The sequence below is a fragment of the Theobroma cacao genome, chromosome 10 (genome assembly GCF_000208745.1).
Source record: "Theobroma cacao cultivar B97-61/B2 chromosome 10, Criollo_cocoa_genome_V2, whole genome shotgun sequence".
NCBI lineage: Eukaryota > Viridiplantae > Streptophyta > Magnoliopsida > Malvales > Malvaceae > Theobroma > Theobroma cacao.
The window spans coordinates 21,378,350-21,395,974 of NC_030859.1; the positions used below are offsets into that span (position 1 = coordinate 21,378,350).

The following is a 17,625-nucleotide window of genomic DNA, read 5'->3' on the forward strand; positions in this document are numbered from 1 at the left end:
TTTAAATATTACGTGACTTAATCATTACGTCTCTACTTTTTAGGCATTACATAATTGATTTTTTGACATTACGTAAGTCATACAATACCTAACAATTAGTCACGCAATACCTTACTAACTAATCATATAATGTCTTACTAATCAGTCACGTAATACTTATCAACCAGTTACGCAATACTTAAAAATCAGTCACATAATGTATAAAAATTAATAACACAATACCAAAAAATCAGTTATACAATATCTAAAAACTATCAAAACTACTAAATTTCATTTAACAAAATCAACAATTTCAAACAAAATATCATATTTCATTTAACAGCATAATCAATAAATATGTTTACTTCGTAAAAAATGCTCAAAATGCTCCAAGTTTTTTTTTCATATATTAAAAATCACTAAAAAATGCTCAAAACTCTCAAATATTTTTATTCATATATCAAAAACCATTTCAAAAAACTCAAAATGCTTAAAGATTTTTTTTTTATAAGAAATATTTTAGTGATGAATGGCCTGGTAAGGAAAGCTCCATAGATATAAATTGGTTTAAGGTACGGATTTAAATATATAGATCGATTTTATTAAGGGTAATTTTGTTCAAAATTAATTTCTTTTGACTAAAAAATAGTTAAAGTTATAGAAAGGATTATTTTCAAAAACACCTTATCTATGAGGGGTATTTTTGAAAAAAATATTTTTCTATTATAATTAGTTAGTTTGATTTTCTATTGGTTAATTGTAGGGGGTTGCAAGTGATGCGGAACGCGGGGGATAGTTACCCAAGTGGCATGGGAGAGGAGGAGGTGCAGGAGAAGTAGGTCTTTTGTGTGATTAAAACGTTCTCCACGAGGACCGGTCGTGTATGGCTGTCGGGGAATCAGGGCCGTTGAGGTTTGATCGGACGGTGGAGAGAGTTAATGCGACAGTTTGGGATGGCACGGGAAAGGGCACGTGGTCGCACGCCTATGTTGCATGCAGAGTGTACGCGGGCACACGCTCCGCCCTCTGACCAACCGTTTTATTAAGCGTTCGCCACATGACTTCCACGTCAGCAAACCTTTCCCCATTTTTTTCCAAAAAAGTAATATGTAAAATGTGTTTTATTTAAGGAAAAAATAATAATAATAAAATCTCTCAACTATACGTATTTTTGTAATTAAACTCTTATATTTTTATCATATTCAATCCAACCCTTATCCTATTATTTTACGTAATTTAATCATTTTCTAGTAATCAAAATATAACAGATTATTAAAAATGATAATTGTTAGTTATTGTATACACGGAATCACAATAAAGATTATGTCTTATAAATTAGTATGCAATGTGAGATTTCATAGGTGCAAGAAGTGGTAATTGTCGTTAAGAGTAAAGTTTGTTATATTTAATTGAGTATGATAAAAATATATGAATTTAATTACAAAATACATGTTGTTCAAAGCTTTTTTTATATTGAATCTTTTATTTAATTACTATAATTCTATTTTTGATTAATGGATGGATTGACATTAGGTTAGGGCTATTCTTGGCAAATTTATGAGTGAGCTTAAAATGTAACACTGCATGAACATCTATAACTTTATATAAAAGGAAGTCTCAATGGAATTATCAAACAGAGTCATGTGGGCATATCAACAAGGGAGTATTGCAGGTCAAAAGAAGTGATGAAGTTTTTCACGTGAAACTATTAATAGAGAGCTATTATGGGATTTGACTTCAGACGAGTCGCATCACCAGTGACCTGTATGAATTATGGATCGTCATTGACAAAACTTATCAAATCAAATTCTAGTAGCTTTAAAGATAGGCTCCCCACATGTTTTGTTTTGGTAAAACTTAAGTTCAAGTTCCATGGCAGGAAGGATATGGAATTGTTTCTTTCCAACCTTATCTCTGTTACAAGATGATGGATTATGATCAGGCAATGCTTCAAGTCTAGCTAATTCCCCCTACAGCACAAATTCAAGACCCTAGGAACACTATTACACGGAGGCAATGATTTTCATGAGTTTCTCAAATCATGATCGATGAAACCTATGTTGCTCCGACTTTTTATATTCTCGAAATATTCTTATTCGATACATAATTAATGGATATACCTATAATGATTTAATCTCTTAAATATATAAAAAAAAATTTAAAAAAAATTGAACCTCTTTTAATCAAACACATCAGTATCCAACACTCATTCTAAAGTTTCTGATAATATAAAATAGAACTTCTCAAGATCTTTCAAAACCCTGAAACTTGTTGATTCTTTTAATAATTACAAAAGCCTTAAACTTAAGTTTTCCCAAGTATAGTTTGAACATTGCTTCCACTCTAACATGTATAAAATTGAACAAACCAATATTAGATGCATAATCGTACCCAACACTCACCCTCAAGTTCAAGTAATATAGAGTAAGACTAGTTGTCCTTGTGAGTGCCTACAGCCACCCAAAATATTTGTACAAACATTGCAAGTTAGGACTTGCACATAAAATTTGCACCCCATGTTACCCTGGAACTAATTTTCTTGCTTCCCAAGTTAATGAAATTAGTTTCGGAATCGAAGTCTAACCAGGGTTAGGTCGTTGGAATAATTTTCTTTCTCTAGGTGCCTACCTACCATGATAATGCATCAACCTGCTTGTCAGTTATCAAGACCTAAGCTACCAAGTTATCTGGTATTGTAATGACAGACTGCTTGTGATGTTGTCTGTTGTCGTGGCCCCTGCTTAAGACATGCAAACGGTTAGCTGTCTTTTTTGTTTTTTGAAAAGTAACGGTTAGCTGTCTTAATCTTCAGAAAGCTACAAAAAAAGACAGGCAATTAACTTATGATGAACCATACTTAACGAACAGTGGTTTTTAACTTTGGCTTTATCTTCAGGATTGTGGGCACATTCCCTGCTTGAGAAGCTATAATTTTTATTACTTCTTGAACAAATGGTATTGGTTAAGAGACCAAAAATCACCTTCCCCCCTTGCATATTAAATTGGGAAGTCTTCATTACTTCTTTAAGCAACAAAGCCATAGGCCAAAGGCCATAAAACTGATTTTCAACTACTAAAATTGTATTGAATTGAGTTTGAATGAGATAGTTCAAATGATTGAGTAAGAGTTACCTTTCCTGTAAGATTGTTAGTCTCAGATTTTTCTTTTACAATAGCAGAAGTGAATCCTTGTTTCAAGTCTTTCAGAATGAGATTGGTAAGTTAAAAATTCTTTCCTTCCATTGAAAATAGTGTTAAAAATGTAGCCTACCCAAGCTTTTTGGACTTGTTCAGCTCCTAATATCTTGTTTACTGATGTATGCAGATTGCAGACTAAACTGATTAAGGTTAAGTTAGTACTAGGAATCCGAAAAAGAGGGTTAGGATCAAAATCTCAGATTGCAGTAAATAGTTTTACACAAAACAATAAATAATCAAACCAAAGTATCTCATGATTTTATCTGTTCACTCTAAAATCTCCAGGCCACATATAAGTTTCTAAAATTTGGCTTTCTAGGTTATCAATTCTTTGGATAAAGCTTGACTGGAAGTCCCATGGCAGGGTATGGCATTGGTTCACGTGTGATAGGCTCATCAGGAATCATTTCTGTCCAACTATACTTTGTTACAAGATGATGGATTATCAGCAATGCTTCAACTCTAGCAAATTCTACTCCGGCGCAAATTCGAGGCCCTGCTCCGAAAGGAACATAAGTGTATGGAGGGAATGATTTTGATGAGTTTTCAAATCTTGATGGATCAAACTTCTCAGGATCTTCAAATATGTTGCTGTCCATGTGAGTGCCTGGAGCCACCCAAAATATCTGTACAAATTATGAGTTAGGACTCTGCAATCAAAATTTGCATCCCATGAAAATACTTTTCTTGCTTTCTTAGTCAATAAGATTACTTTGAACCAATGTGACTATACCTGCCATCCTTTGGGAATGTCATAGCCATCAAAGGTAATGTCTTTGGTTACTAGACGAAAACTGCCAAGCATTGGGGGATTTACCCTCATGAGCTCTTGAGCTGCACTCCATGTATATCTCATCATCTGTATTTCACTCCAGGTGACCTTTCCACCATTTGTTTTCATGGCCTTAACGACTTCATTTTGTTCTACAATGAAATGAAAGGTTCAGGACCATGTCAAGTTAATCCCGACAGGCAAATTATATAATGTGTATCAGAAGATCCTAATTCAAACAATAATGGGAAATTTGTGTATACCTTCAACCACCTTTCTTGATACCTCTGCATCCCTAGAAAGGTGTCTTATAAAGAGGGTCAGTAGAATTGCAGTTGTATCATGGCTAGCCATTATCAAGGAAAGGAAAACATCAAGAATTTCTTCCTCTAGTAAAGGCTGTCCATTTTCATCCCTCAGGACAAGGAGGCTAGATATAATGTTGTCATCGTTAGGATCAACTGTTCCTTCCTCTTCTTGTTTTTTCCTAATCATTATCAGATTCGAAAGCAACTTACAGACCCTGCGCCGCGCCTGCATTGCTCTATGAAATACAGTCCCTGGAATATTGAATGGAATTGCCCAAACTCCTTTGACAGTGAGTGAAAAATCTTTCAATAGTTCATCTTTCTCCTTGCCGTCAGGTAATCCAGAAAATATACTGCAGGTTATATTGAATGTTATCTTCTTCATTAGTGGCACAATTTTGATTGAATCCTTGCCATGAAGTTCCTGTTTATCAGCAAGAGGAACGAAAACAGACAATCTTAATGAAAGCTGCTTGAACTTTAACTAGCTTGAATTTTGTTCAATCAATTAATTGATATAAACAGACAAACAGTTGGTGTTAGAGCAAGAGCTACTTTGAGTTCCCAATCCTACCTTGAGTAATTGTTGCTGGACAAGTGAATCCATTTTGGCAAGAAACCGTTGGATGCTTTCTGGTTTTAGAAAGTTGGTTATTGCACCCCTAACAAGCTTGTGTCGGGACCCTGACATCTCAAAAAGGCTGTACTTCCCGAGCACCCTGACCACTGAGGTTGGTTGATTGCATGAAAGCCCATGGTCACCACCATTAAATACAAAACGATTTCCTGCTTGGCCAGTCAAAACCACCATTTTTGAACCCATGATCGAGGTCTTGAATACCGGTCCATACTTCTTGATCCGGTTCAGAATCCATTCAGGGGTCCTGTCTTGTGTTTGTGCCCTTGCAAAGCTGATAGACTCCCCAATAAGTGGGAACCCGAATGAACCTGGTGGGAGTTTCTTGCCTAGAAGTGGTGAGACTATAAATTTGAAGCAGCCAAGAACAGCAACTAGAGTTGCCAAAACTATGGATATGAACTGTAGTTTTAAGTCAGAAGAGGGCTCTGGAAGGCCAGGCAGGATTTCCATTCTTGCTTTGAGTAGGATGTAAAGGCCAAAACTATAACAATTTATAAACACAAAACTCATTCAAAACTGGGCTTGAGCAACAGTACAGTACAATGTCTCATCAAAAGAAACCGCGTTTTAGGTTGAAAATATTGTCCACAAGTGAAATAAGGTGTCATTGGGGTTAGAAAAGCAGTTGACATAGATTTTGTTAGCCATCCATGATTAAGCTACCAGGTCATCTGGTAACCTTTTGCTTGCTTGACTGTTTCTAAGCACCAAGCTTTCAGTCATAATATTCTAAAAATTTATGTGATTTTGTCTTATTGTCTTGGACGGCATTGAGAAGGGAAGTAATTAGCTGTCTTTGCTCAATAACTACAAAGGACAAGCAATTAATCAATTAGAAATAACACTTTGGAAACTGTGCTAACATTGAATTCTTCAAATCCTTTATCAAAGGAATTTATTTGGCATCAATATGATCCCTGCTGAAGTTGCTACAATTTTTAGAAATTATTATTTCTTGAAGAAGTTGGACGTCAACTACTCAATAATGGGTACCATAAGTGCTGCCATTACTAGTAGATTTTAGTGATAAGACTTTAATTTCTGTGTAGATATATTGATAACATAACAAGTAAATTATCTTGTTAACAATAGATATAGAAGGGCTACTGATAATTAATCATCTAAAAACTAAGTAATAATTTCCTTGGGGAGGTCTACATTTCAATGTTTCTAATGTTGTTTACAGTTTAGACATGTAACTACACATTTTGAGCCAGCTTCAGGTTGCAGAAGCAATGGATAACTTGTTCAGTTGTAATCTTCAGAAAACTACAAAAAGAGGAGCGACCAACTGATCATAATACTCTACAGAATCATTGTTCATAGAAATTTACTTTATGATGCTGTCAGACTGGTTTTTGCTTGAAAAACTTTCTCATCTACATCACTATATCTATACCATAGCCACGAGAAGTCATTGGTATATTAGTATATCTACACAGAAATTTAAGGCTTATCAGCCAATGATTTCTTCCAGCCAATTTTTCAGTAATTAAATGATGAATTATCAATTCGGATACCATCTGCTCCAAGATAGATTCTTGGGATGTAGGAGTATAGGGGGGAAGGTTTTGAATGAACCCTCAAATCATGACGGGATTTGAGAGATATCCAAACTTCTCTGGATCTTCAAAAATGTTCATGTGTGTACCAGAAGCAACTGATACCACCTGTGCTTCCCTACAAATTGGAACTTGTGCTATGATATAAAAAGGCCTTTGCATGTTTATGTTTAGGTAAACCCTCATTTGGTTCCAAGAAAGTAGTCTAACGCTAGCTAAGACAACTAAAAAGCTCAAAGAGTGGCACAAAAATATAGCTATGGTAGTTTTTTTTTTTTTTTTTTTTGAAATTTCATGGTATATTGAAAACAGAGGTAAGTAAAAACAGCTATGGTAGTTAACTTCTGCAGGTGTGAAGATTCCTCCAATCAGCAGATTTTCGCAATGAAAATACTTAAATTGTTCAGTCTTTATAGACATAAGTAAGCCTGATTAAGCTTATGCAGTATCATTCCTACCATCAATGTTGATATGAGAAGAAAAATTTTTGAATTGAGGTTTATCATCTTTTATCACGATATTATGCATTGTGTTCATAATGAGGTACAGTTCAAGCAATTTAGTGAATTAGCTAAAAATGGGAAAATGAAAAAGAACATTTTACCAATAATCAAAGTTGAATCAAACAGTTCAAGCAAACCGTAATTAGCCACTACCTTGAAGCATCTTAGCAAAAACCTCAGTATCCCTTACAAGTTTTCTTATAAAATGGCTGATGAATACTGATGTTTTATCATGGCTAGCAATCATTACAGAGATCACATTATCTATAATTTCCTCCTCTAGTAATGGATCACCATTTTCATCTCTCAGCATAAGCAGACAGGAGATAAGATCATTGTCATCTAAAGAGCCTTTGCTCCCTTCATCTATTTCCTTCTTCCTTCCTTTTATTAGTTTGGAGAGAAGCCTAGGAATTCTGCCTCGTGCCTGCAATGCCTTTTGGTATGCAGTCGCCGGAAATTTTAATGGGATAGCCCATAAACCTATGATGGCAACAATAAAATCCTTAAATAGATCATCTTTCTCCTTGCTTTCTTGTAATCTGAAGAGTAAACTGCAGCTGACATTGAAAGTGATCTTTTTTATTAGTGTCACCATTTTTACTGTATCCCTAACGCTTAGTTCCTGTTCTCAGAATAGAAAAAAGAAAAGATTAAGAGAGTAAATAAACTGGCTGTTTCATGAATTTTATCTACTTCAGATAGATGGCAAATGTTTTGGCTTCTCCTGAAACTGATGTATCTTATAGGTGTTGGATTGTTACTTGGAACATTTCTTGCTGGACTAATGAATCCATTACAGAAACAAATCTTTGGATTCTTTCAGGTTTCAAAAAGTTCATTATTGCACCTCCGACGATCTTCTGTCGAGGCCCTGGAAGCTCAAAGATGCTGTGCTTTCCAAGTATGCCTCCTGCTGTTCCAACTTGGTTGCTCGCAATGCCATTATCTCTCCCACTGGATATGAAACGATTACCCGCTTGGCCAGTCAAAAACACTGCATTTGAACCCATGAGTGAGGTCTTGAATACTGGTCCATACTTGTTTACATGCTTTTGAATCCAATCCACAGTTTTATCATGTTTATGCGCCATGACAAAGCTTATGGACTCCCCAATGAGGGGAAGTCCTAGTGACCCTGGAGGAAGTTTCTTACCTAAAAGAGGGAAGATTCTAAATTTAAAGTATGCAAGAAAAACAGTTACCGGGGTTATAAAGATAATGGTTATCGCTCGTTTGGGTTCAGAACAAAGCTCTTTAAGCTTAAACAGGACTTCCATTGCAAGTGGTACAAGCCCGATTGAATAGAGCTACTGATTTAAAGTCTCTGCACACATTTGACTAGGATCATTAAACCAAGAGACAGAATTTGAGAAGCAAACATCTTCTTGTACTCACATGCTTGTATTTTACTTGTTTAAAGAAAAAGAACTTGTTGCTTCTTGCTTTGGTTGACAGTACCGAAACAAGAAACTGACTAATTATTATTGTATTCACCACACAAAGTCAAAGAGCTTGCTTGCAGGATGTCCATTCGTTGGTTCATATTGGTTTAGTTTAGGACAAGGAAGGGGGCGCCTTTGATTGGCAACCCCAAAAGTCAGCAACATATTTTTCTGATATGACAATTATCTATTTGCTTAAAACATGTTGCTTAAAGAATACTCATTCAAAATTTCATGTCAACGACCTCCATGGCCAGTTTTCCAATCAGCATAGTCTAATGAAAAGGTAATATTAACCGCAGTTCAGCAGACATGGTTTGCCTGTAGTTTCAACTAGATAGACTTGTTCGGCAACTGCAATTAATATAAACAACCTAAGCATATGATCATCATGATAACATAAGCTATGGGTTCATCATGAACAACTTGTCTGTATGATACCATGGATGATCAGTGTCACCTGTTTATATTTATGCTTTAAAACTTGCAAAAACTTAATCTGAAAACTCAAGTATGTTTTCATGGTGCCAACCTTAAACCAAGGCTATTTTACCTGCCATCATCTGTGGATATCAAAGCCTCAAAGGTTGTGCCCTCCCTATGCATACTCCTGAACTTTCTACTGCTCCCTTCTTTAGCCACCAGAAAAACTCAAATTGTCCTACACACAGGAAAAAGGCTCAGTATAACAAGTAACAACAAAATGAAATTATTTAATGATCGTGCCTAGTAAAAACCTTCATGCAATTTGCAATTTAGTTGAAGAAAGAAATAATGATTATCGAAACTAAGTACAGAAGCTTTGGCTAGTTCCTTAGTATTATGGTGCAAAACGTTCACATCACAGTTGACACAGTTCCAAGGAATTCAAAGAAACTAAACTCTGTAATGTTATCTTTCCAATAGTCACGTTGTGTTGAAATCATGATGAAATGGTAAAACATCAAACGTAACCTTAAGATCGAAAACTGCGAGACTAGGGATCGATCTTGAATGCTCGCCTGCAGGTATGCATTTCCTTAGGCAACATGCCCTTTGAGCCATTGTCAATGTCAAGCGATCAAATTCAGATATCAGGAACCTACAACCGGAGTGCTATAAGTTACTATCAGAGAAAAGGGAATGAAAGAAACACTATCCATTTTCAAAACAAAAAAAAAAATGCAATGACATTTGATAATTCAAATCATTTTGATTACAATTTTCTGTGTGGCACAAGTCCTTGCCATGCCCATATCTGCTGCTCTCTACAGTGAACTGCAATAAATGGTAAGAAAAGCCCCAGAAAACAAACAACTCTTATCAGTCCAAGATGCAATGGAGAGTGTTCAAGCTGTTGGAAAATAGTGTATTTCATAAGGTTCAAACATCTCATATTGTAAAGATACAAAAAAAGTGAATCTTTATATATGAAAATCCACTACAACCTTATTGCAAGTAAGGAAAACGGAGTGGACACAAGTGCATATAAAATTGGATCAAACCAAGCATCATGGAAAGCGATACATGTACTAGATAAACTATTCATGTACCTATCTCTTCTGGTCTTTATTCATTCAACTAATGTCTGATATCTGAATTTTTTTTGTTCTCTTTGAGTGAAACACTTTCGTTTCAAGTGGACCTGATCGGTATAGCAACAGTCACTCTCAAACTGTATCATTGCATGTTGAAGATTTACATAAAAAAATCACAGTTAAATCGATTAATTCAACCCGTTTCGATATTAAATTTTTTTAATTAATCAATTAATCGATATGTATATAAATCATTTATAAATTATAACATATATAATAATATTTTAAAAAAATTCTGATTAATTCGATTTTTAATTGAATTAACCCATCTAATTCGATTAATCACTTCAAAAAGAGGCTGATTAACACTAGAATTAGAAAAAGAATAGTGATTGGCTACTGACAGAGTCAAAGGGCAAGGGTCTTAGTAGCTGATTTCTTACAACCTGCCACCAACTGATAATTAAAACCAGGGTTAAAAAGGGGGTAGGTAACATGAAAGGTGGTTAGCATCACACGTTGGTAGCTGAATTCCCTCAAATAGAAAAAATGTTGTAACATGAACAGCAGCAACACAAATTCTGCTAAACTTTGTACATAAGCCAAATTAATGATATAGGGCCATTACTTGTTAGGTAAAGAGAAGATTATAGTCCATCAAAATCCCAAATTTATCCTTTTATGTTTTGATTTTATCTCCTTAATCTTAAAACGTGTCCGAAACAATAATGAAAATGATCGTGATTATATTATGTGGGTTTTTTCGATTAATTTTTATTAAATATTTTATTGAAAAATTCAATATTATAGTTGAATGTACAAAATTAAATAAAAAATTCTCACAACCATGATATTTAGAGTACTGCATGAGTGGGAATGTAGTAATTGCAAGTCAAATGGGAGAAAATGAGATGAATCACAAGCTCTCAACTTCCCTTACCTACCACCCCTTTGCCATCCCAAGACTTACAGAAGCATGGAGTGTTAGCTATGCTAGTGGTATGTCAGAGGTACAACCAGAATTGGTACTAACATTAATGCATTGGTATAAAGGCAGCAGCACTCTTCAGCTTTCTCATTCCATATAGAAAAAAGAAAACCTGAACCAGCTTTGGCCTCCTGATCATTGCTTTCTCTGACTAATTGAGTTCTCAATCTCCTGCAAAGATAATAAGTAAGTGGTTTTTCTTTCAATTTAGTGCTGCTTTGACTTACCATTTGTTCTTCTTTCTTAATGAAGAGTTTCTGTTTTCTTTGATATTTGGATTTTGTGCAGTGGGTACTGAAATGGTGATGGTTGATGAAATCCCTTTCCCCCCACAAATCACAACTACCAAGCCATTGTCCCTTCTAGGTTATGGTAAGAATTTTTCTTACTATCCTGTAGTACTTCTTTTCCTTGAAACAAATTTAAAGTCTCAGAAACAGGCTGAGATTAGTACCTTTGGGTTTCTACATCAATGTCCTGTGTCTAATGACCTTGTGCTGGGGCTGCTACAGGAATTACTGACATTGAGATTCACTTTCTCCAAATCAAGTTCACAGCGATTGGAGTTTACCTTGAACCTGAAGTTGCAGGACACTTACAACAATGGAAGGGAAAACCTGGAAACGTGCTAGCAGAAGATGATGACTTCTTCGAGGCTCTTATTAATGGTACATAACACTCAATTTCCCATTATTCAAAAGCTTGTCATTGCAATCTGTTTCAAGAACTATTGTAATCCCTTTCTTTAATTTTATGCTGCCTGCAGCTCCAGTGGAGAAATTTCTGAGAGTTGTGGTGATTAAGGAGATCAAAGGTTCCCAATATGGGGTGCAGCTGGAGAGCGCTGTGAGGGACAGATTGGCAGCGGATGACAAGTACGAGGAGGAAGAGGAAGAAGCCTTGGAGAAAGTTGTCGAATTCTTCCAGTCTAAGTATTTTAAGAAGAATTCGATCATCACATACCATTTTCCTGCAAATTCATGCACTGCTGAGGTATACCTTGAAGCTTATGAGTAATGTTCTCTCCTTAAAAAATTAATCATTCTTGTACTAATAGTGTATATGTATGTGTACGTGCGCGCGCGTGTGCAGATTGCATTTACTACCGAGGGAAAGGAGGAAGCAAAAATCAAAGTGGAGAATGCCAATGTGGTTGAGATGATCAAGAAATGGTACCTGGGAGGAACAAGGGGAGTGTCTGCTACTACCATAACCTCCTTAGCTAATGCCCTCTCTGCCCGGTTATGCAAATGAGCCTATTTTGTCTAATTATAAGTTCATAACCTTCCCTGGAAGGTTGCTCAGGAATGATCCTGTCTGTTGTGCTTCTTTGTACCAATAAAATTATGATGTGAAAGTTGAAGTTTTGCCAATTTTAGAACTCAGTTTCCTTTGACTCCATGATTGAAACAAAGAAAAAAAGAGTGTAAAAGAATTTGATTTCATCTTTTTTCTGATATGCTTGATTGCCTACGAAAGGAACCATATGCCATAAACAAGATGCCCTTAATATATTTCAATCAAGAATCATTGCTTCAATCTAGTATACCCGTTACATGTATTTCCCTTTAGGAGAGACTCTGATCAAGTTGTGTAAACAGTTAAATCTATTCGAATTTTAATCGAATGTGCTGTGAAAATTAATCGATTCGATCAAAAATGAAGTATTAACTTGTTAAGAAGTTCGTGAGGTTGCCTATATATAAAAAGGGAAAGTAAAGCAAGAACTTCTGCATGAATTCCCTGCATCCCTGCCTCCATCTCGTACCAAAAGCAAAACTCCCCCTACCCGGACAAAGAAAGTAATCTTTGATAAGAGTTCTAAAAGGAGATCAGATTCAGATTGTAAAGCTATAAATGATACGCAACTGGCGTTAGAATCAAACATTGTTAATGTTGATCTTAGCATCTCTAGAAAAGTAGAAGTAAAACCAAACGGGTGTGCCTCATATTTTCATTGATTAGATGAGGAAGAACAATCAACAACAGTGCTTTTCCAAGGATAAGATCACTTATTGACACCCTTTTGCAAATTAACCCAAAAGAGAAATGGCCAGGCATGCTTGAACAACATGGCTTCCGCTTTGGGAGATTCTCTTTCCAAGCAAGTTTTACCAAAAAACCTGGCATTTCCGCCTACTTGAATCTCGACCACAAGTTTGAATGCAAACAGTTCTTCAGCCAGCTGTTTTAAATGGAGGCTTTTGACCTGATTACAGGATTAAAACCAATAATCCAAGTGGTTAAGGCCATTCAATTATTCAAAAGATTCCATTGGCAATGTGAATTCCTTTAGATTGCCTTTCTAGCACACCAACTGGATGCTTCCGTGACAAACTTTTGTACTACAGTGATACTTTTGTCCTCGTATCAGCATGAGCGTATACACACACGTATATATAAAACAAATACAGCCCAAGCTCGGCAAGTGACCGAGAAAAATTCCTTGCTGCAATCCTTGGAATCAAGGAAAAATCTTACAGATAGGCTTAGATGAACAAGGTCAAGAAAGAGGGTGGTCCAATTATGAATGATGCTCTTGGAAAAATGTCCTCATCACCCTGCAGGTGTACTCAATACTAAGATAATGCTTGGAGTGTGGTGCATATGAGTGAATTTTTTCTTGTGTGGGACTAGAAAATGAAGGCCCACAGACCATAGCAGTAAAGAAAGAGGTTGTAAAAAAAGATGAGTTTTTGAAGGATTGAGATTCCATTCTATGAGCACAAATTGTTGATTCCTTTTGTTTCCATATGTCTAAAGTGCACCATCCCCATTACACTTTGTTTTGTGATTTGAGTGCTTGAGAAATGATACCCTACTTTGGCATTCCTGTTTTGTTTCTATAAGCAACCAAGCTCCAATGTTATATTCAAACCAAGAAAAGGAAGGAAAAACATTATATCAGAAGCTAGAACATATTTGTTTTTAAAGACTTCCTTTATTTGACCAAGGACCATTATCTTTGAGTCATCCATAAGTGTAAAATTGGGTAATAAAGTAAGAAAATGAAGAGTTAAGGCATAAAAACTGACTGAAAGGGAAGATCCCTTTGTACTCTAAAATTACAGAAGCCAATGGTAAATGAAATGACTTTTGAACATCACTGCTAATTGCTGAATTAGATTTATATTGCATCAGCATGACAGCAGTTCAAATGTCATGTGGGTTGAGGCTAAGAATTAGACACCATGGGCTTGCTTGCTTACAAAGTGCATAGATGCTTTGTAGTGGATGTAACTCAAGCAAAGGAATCAAAACCCCAGAACTGGTTTCCTTTTGTAAGGCCACTTCACCTGTAACCATTGACCAGTTGGCAGCACATACTATATGTGTTGAAAGGCCACATCTGAGAGACCAATTCTGAAATTGAAATTAAGCAAGTAGGAGAAAGTCACTGTTCAGACTGCACTTAAGGAGGTCTCTCTCTGTTCTGTTCCATTTGCAGGTACATGTGGAAACTTTCTATCAAACTATCCAACTCCTTGTTGAGTGATTCTGCTCCTTTAAAAAATATCAGCGTTTGTCATCAGCATAACATTCCTTCTTTCTATACAAAGGTTGAAACAGGTGCATCAACTAAATTTCCCAATAGACTCATTACATACAATTGGACATGGATTGGTAGACATTTTGTCTGTCATCATGGAAAAAGCAATAAGCCTCTAGTCCTCTGGAGACATTCTCCATCTCCCCACAAAGCATGTAAGGAAACAGCAAAGCCTCAGAAAGCCTCATACCATTTCTTTTTTCTTTTGCAATTCAGTGGCAATCAATATTTCTCTCTATGCATATAAATAAACAAACCAACCTAAAAAGTGTCAAATAACATTAACAAAGCTACTCTATGCCCCCCTTTCTCATCTGGTGGGGAACTATTTTCAAACCAGGATCAATTAAACCTCATCTGCTGCAACTGGAACATCAAATTGTCCTCCTGGTGAATTCCCATGTTGCTGGACTCCGGCCTCCATCTCTGCACCAGCATCAGAACTAGTTGGCTGCTCTAGCAATGATTGCCTGCAAGTAGGACAGGATGAGTGTGACAGCAACCATGTATCTATACACCTCACATGAAAACCATGGTGACATTTTGGCAAAACCCTGACTCTTTCACCATCAATAAATTCTCCTAGGCAAATTGGACAATCTGTAGCCTTAATATTTATCCCTGAACTATATATGGCCACAGGAATCTGGCGCAATGCTCTCTTCTTCAGGCCTGTTGCAGCTAGACGTGCTGCTGTCTCATCTGGGGTCTCAAAAGCAAACCTTCTACTACAACGCAAAGCACAACGCACTATGGAGTTTAGTCCTAGGGCACAAATCAGTGCACAAAGCAAAGCTGCCAGGATGATCACCATGTTAGTGTCGAAATTGGCTTCATTGGAGAAAGAGCTGCGCGTTCTGTTTCCATTTGTTGGTGACGCGCTTGATTGTGTATCAAGGAGAAGGCGGTGTGGACTGTGATAATGAGTCACCATTGCTATTTCCAGCTTCTATCACCAATTGGCAAGCACCAAAAGCCTATAGAAAGAGTTGAAAATTCTACTACCCTTTTGAAGTTTGGGATGTTGTCTTTAAGCCTCTTTGATGAACTTAGACATAGAGGCTTCTAACTTCTTTGTTCCAAGTTCTTTCTACAGTGAATCGAACCACAAAGGACACTGAAAGAAGAGAATTCATCTCTCTCATTGGCTGAAAAAACTAAATCCTTTGCTTGTTTGCTTCAACTTCCCTGTCTCAGCTTGCTATGCAAGGATGTGTGGTTGAGGGAAATAAAAGCTGAAGCTTCACTTGCTGCTGATATATAGAGAAAGTGGAGTGATAGGAAACATCAAAGTGAGGGCTTATGCTTTTCTTTCTTTTGGTTCTTGTTCATCAGCTTTCAACTAAAGAGAGATATGGGCCTCTGAGTTATGGTTATGTCTGTCAGAATTCCAACTAGATAAAGAGACCAATAAAAAGCATCTTCTTTGGGAACTAAAGTAAAAAAAGAGAGGGCTTTCATAGTACATCAAAGGGTGAGTGCAAAAGAATTTATGGCTTCCAAAACCACAAAGAGTCCATAACCCTGTGAACTCCTTTCTCCATCAGATCATCACCACCATACATGGAAAAAGCAAAAAGGATTGTAGAAAATGATTTGGATTATGAGGACAATGATTTGGGCTTACCAGGGTCTACCGCTTACTAGTTTCCAGCAGAAGTAGTTGGAAATTCTTTGCTTGGAACTCACATAGAGAGGATCAGATTATACCTAAATGGTCCTGGAATGAGATAGGGGATGACTATATATGAAGGGGTAAGCAAGGTGCTGATAATCTTTTTCTGGATGGAGGAAAGGGCATTGGTTTACAGATGGGAGGAGATACCAAGTACCAAATGGACAAATATAATTAAGATAGATATGTGTTTGATGTCTTTTCATTGAAATATCATTATTGAGAGATCAAAATGACAGGCACAAGGATTGGGCTTGAGAAACAAGTAGAAAAAGGAAAGGGTGGCTAAGGAATTTTTGATTATGGCACCTGATCCCACATAAATACAATTAGTTTATGGAGAAAAGAGGAAAAAGAAATGCTTATTCTTTAGCACCAAATCCCTTCCCACTCTTCCTGCAATTAAAAGGTGAAGCAATTTGATTATTCACTTCAACCAATGCTCATCTTTGCATCCCTTTTATATTTGAGATAATGGCAATGTGTTTATGCTTCTGCAGAAAAATCTAATGTGATCTTATCTGATACTACGGTTTTCACCATGAGAATTTGATAAGCAAAGCTTTTTTTTTTTTTCTACCAAGTAATGATCGTGATAGCTTATAAAGAAACAAATTGGAGGCATCTACCATGCTGTAAAAAACTACAGCAATTTTTTACCCTGGTTATGGCCCCAAAAGCTGCCAAAACTTCATCTCAAGTCAGATGCCGAAAGCAATTTCCTCCTTTGTTTTAGTCCTAGTGTCGGCCTTTCGATGGAGACATATTCATCTTTGCAGAGATACCTGTGAAACTACATTGTTGAAAGAAAAGACTGGGCACATGGAGATCATGTGGCTTAAGGCATTATCTCCATGGCCACCTAGGAGGAGCTCCTTGGTCCACATATGTCTGGTCGAGTTCACTGTCTTCAAGCCTTGCCTTCGGGGTCTAGTGTGGACCCTCGATTTCACACACCATAACATTAGTCTAACTCTGCATCCCCATCTGATCGACAGTTCCAATGGTCCATCCCTACATGTTCCATCAATTCTTTAACCCCATGTTATTACGCCCCTCAACCACTCTTGGCTAAACCTCACAACAACATCAATAGCTTTAGTAGGTGAAGAGAAAAAGAGGACCATTTAGCAGCCGGAGGCTATCAAATTTCAATGCCAACAACATCAGCAATTGCTTATCCACATTCTGAGAACACATAGCATGTTGCAATATTGTATCTATCTATCTAATAGATTGGATTGAGATTTTTCCACTTGATGATGACTGTTGGATTAGATAATTATCAACGCAAGATCACCAATTTTGCATGGTTACTCTTGTCATTCCCTTGTACAAAGAATCATACACCTTGAACACTGATACATGAACAGTAGACTGCAATTTCACTATTGAAAAAAAATATCAGTGATGAGTGATTCGGATCTTAAACCCTACTTTTTAAAAAGAGATAACAACGGTTAAATCAAATCTGAATCATTATCACCT

General features: G+C 36.5%; 4 protein-coding genes across 4 annotated transcripts; 1 reads left to right on the forward strand and 3 right to left on the reverse strand.

Annotated features, from left to right (window-relative positions):
• LOC18587471 (taxane 13-alpha-hydroxylase) lies at positions 3,360–5,707 on the reverse strand. The gene is made up of 4 exons (XM_018128689.1): positions 4,832–5,707; positions 4,213–4,681; positions 3,911–4,101; positions 3,360–3,803 (listed from the first exon to the last, which is right to left on the reverse strand). The coding sequence occupies exons 1-4, from the start codon at positions 5,405–5,407 to the stop codon at positions 3,501–3,503; spliced, it is 1,539 nt and encodes a 512-aa protein (XP_017984178.1). The 5' UTR covers positions 5,408–5,707; the 3' UTR covers positions 3,360–3,500.
• On the reverse strand, positions 7,105–8,242 carry LOC108663679 (taxadiene 5-alpha hydroxylase-like). The gene is made up of 2 exons (XM_018128940.1): positions 7,727–8,242; positions 7,105–7,587 (listed from the first exon to the last, which is right to left on the reverse strand). Exons 1-2 carry the CDS (start codon positions 8,240–8,242, stop codon positions 7,105–7,107), a joined length of 999 nt encoding a protein of 332 aa, XP_017984429.1.
• LOC18587472 (probable chalcone--flavonone isomerase 3) lies at positions 10,843–12,308 on the forward strand. The gene is made up of 5 exons (XM_018128542.1): positions 10,843–11,098; positions 11,201–11,284; positions 11,425–11,580; positions 11,679–11,905; positions 12,005–12,308. Coding segments are annotated over exons 1-5 (630 nt in total). The 5' UTR covers positions 10,843–11,097; the 3' UTR covers positions 12,167–12,308.
• LOC18587473 (RING-H2 finger protein ATL74) lies at positions 13,932–16,685 on the reverse strand. Its single transcript, XM_018129572.1, has one exon. It carries the CDS (start codon positions 15,394–15,396, stop codon positions 14,809–14,811), a length of 588 nt encoding a protein of 195 aa, XP_017985061.1. The 5' UTR covers positions 15,397–16,685; the 3' UTR covers positions 13,932–14,808.

What these genes read in the sequence shown, in the direction of transcription:
- LOC108663679 (XM_018128940.1), bottom strand. Translation starts at nt 8,242, where the DNA reads ATGGAAGTCCTGTTTAAGCTTAAAGAGCTTTGTTCTGAACCCAAACGA. An exon ending in TCCAGCAAGAAATGTTCCAA is followed by an intron (nt 7,588 to 7,726) that starts GTAACAATCCAA and finishes TTCTGAGAACAG; the next exon opens with GAACTAAGCGTTAGGGATAC.
- LOC18587473 (XM_018129572.1), bottom strand. Translation starts at nt 15,396, where the DNA reads ATGGTGACTCATTATCACAGTCCACACCGCCTTCTCCTTGATACACAA.
- LOC18587471 (XM_018128689.1), bottom strand. Translation starts at nt 5,407, where the DNA reads ATGAGTTTTGTGTTTATAAATTGTTATAGTTTTGGCCTTTACATCCTA. An exon ending in TCCAGCAACAATTACTCAAG is followed by an intron (nt 4,682 to 4,831) that starts GTAGGATTGGGA and finishes GCTGATAAACAG; the next exon opens with GAACTTCATGGCAAGGATTC. An exon ending in ACATTCCCAAAGGATGGCAG is followed by an intron (nt 3,804 to 3,910) that starts GTATAGTCACAT and finishes TAATTTGTACAG; the next exon opens with ATATTTTGGGTGGCTCCAGG.
- LOC18587472 (XM_018128542.1), top strand. An exon ending in ATTGTCCCTTCTAGGTTATG is followed by an intron (nt 11,285 to 11,424) that starts GTAAGAATTTTT and finishes GGGCTGCTACAG; the next exon opens with GAATTACTGACATTGAGATT. An exon ending in CTTCGAGGCTCTTATTAATG is followed by an intron (nt 11,581 to 11,678) that starts GTACATAACACT and finishes TGCTGCCTGCAG; the next exon opens with CTCCAGTGGAGAAATTTCTG.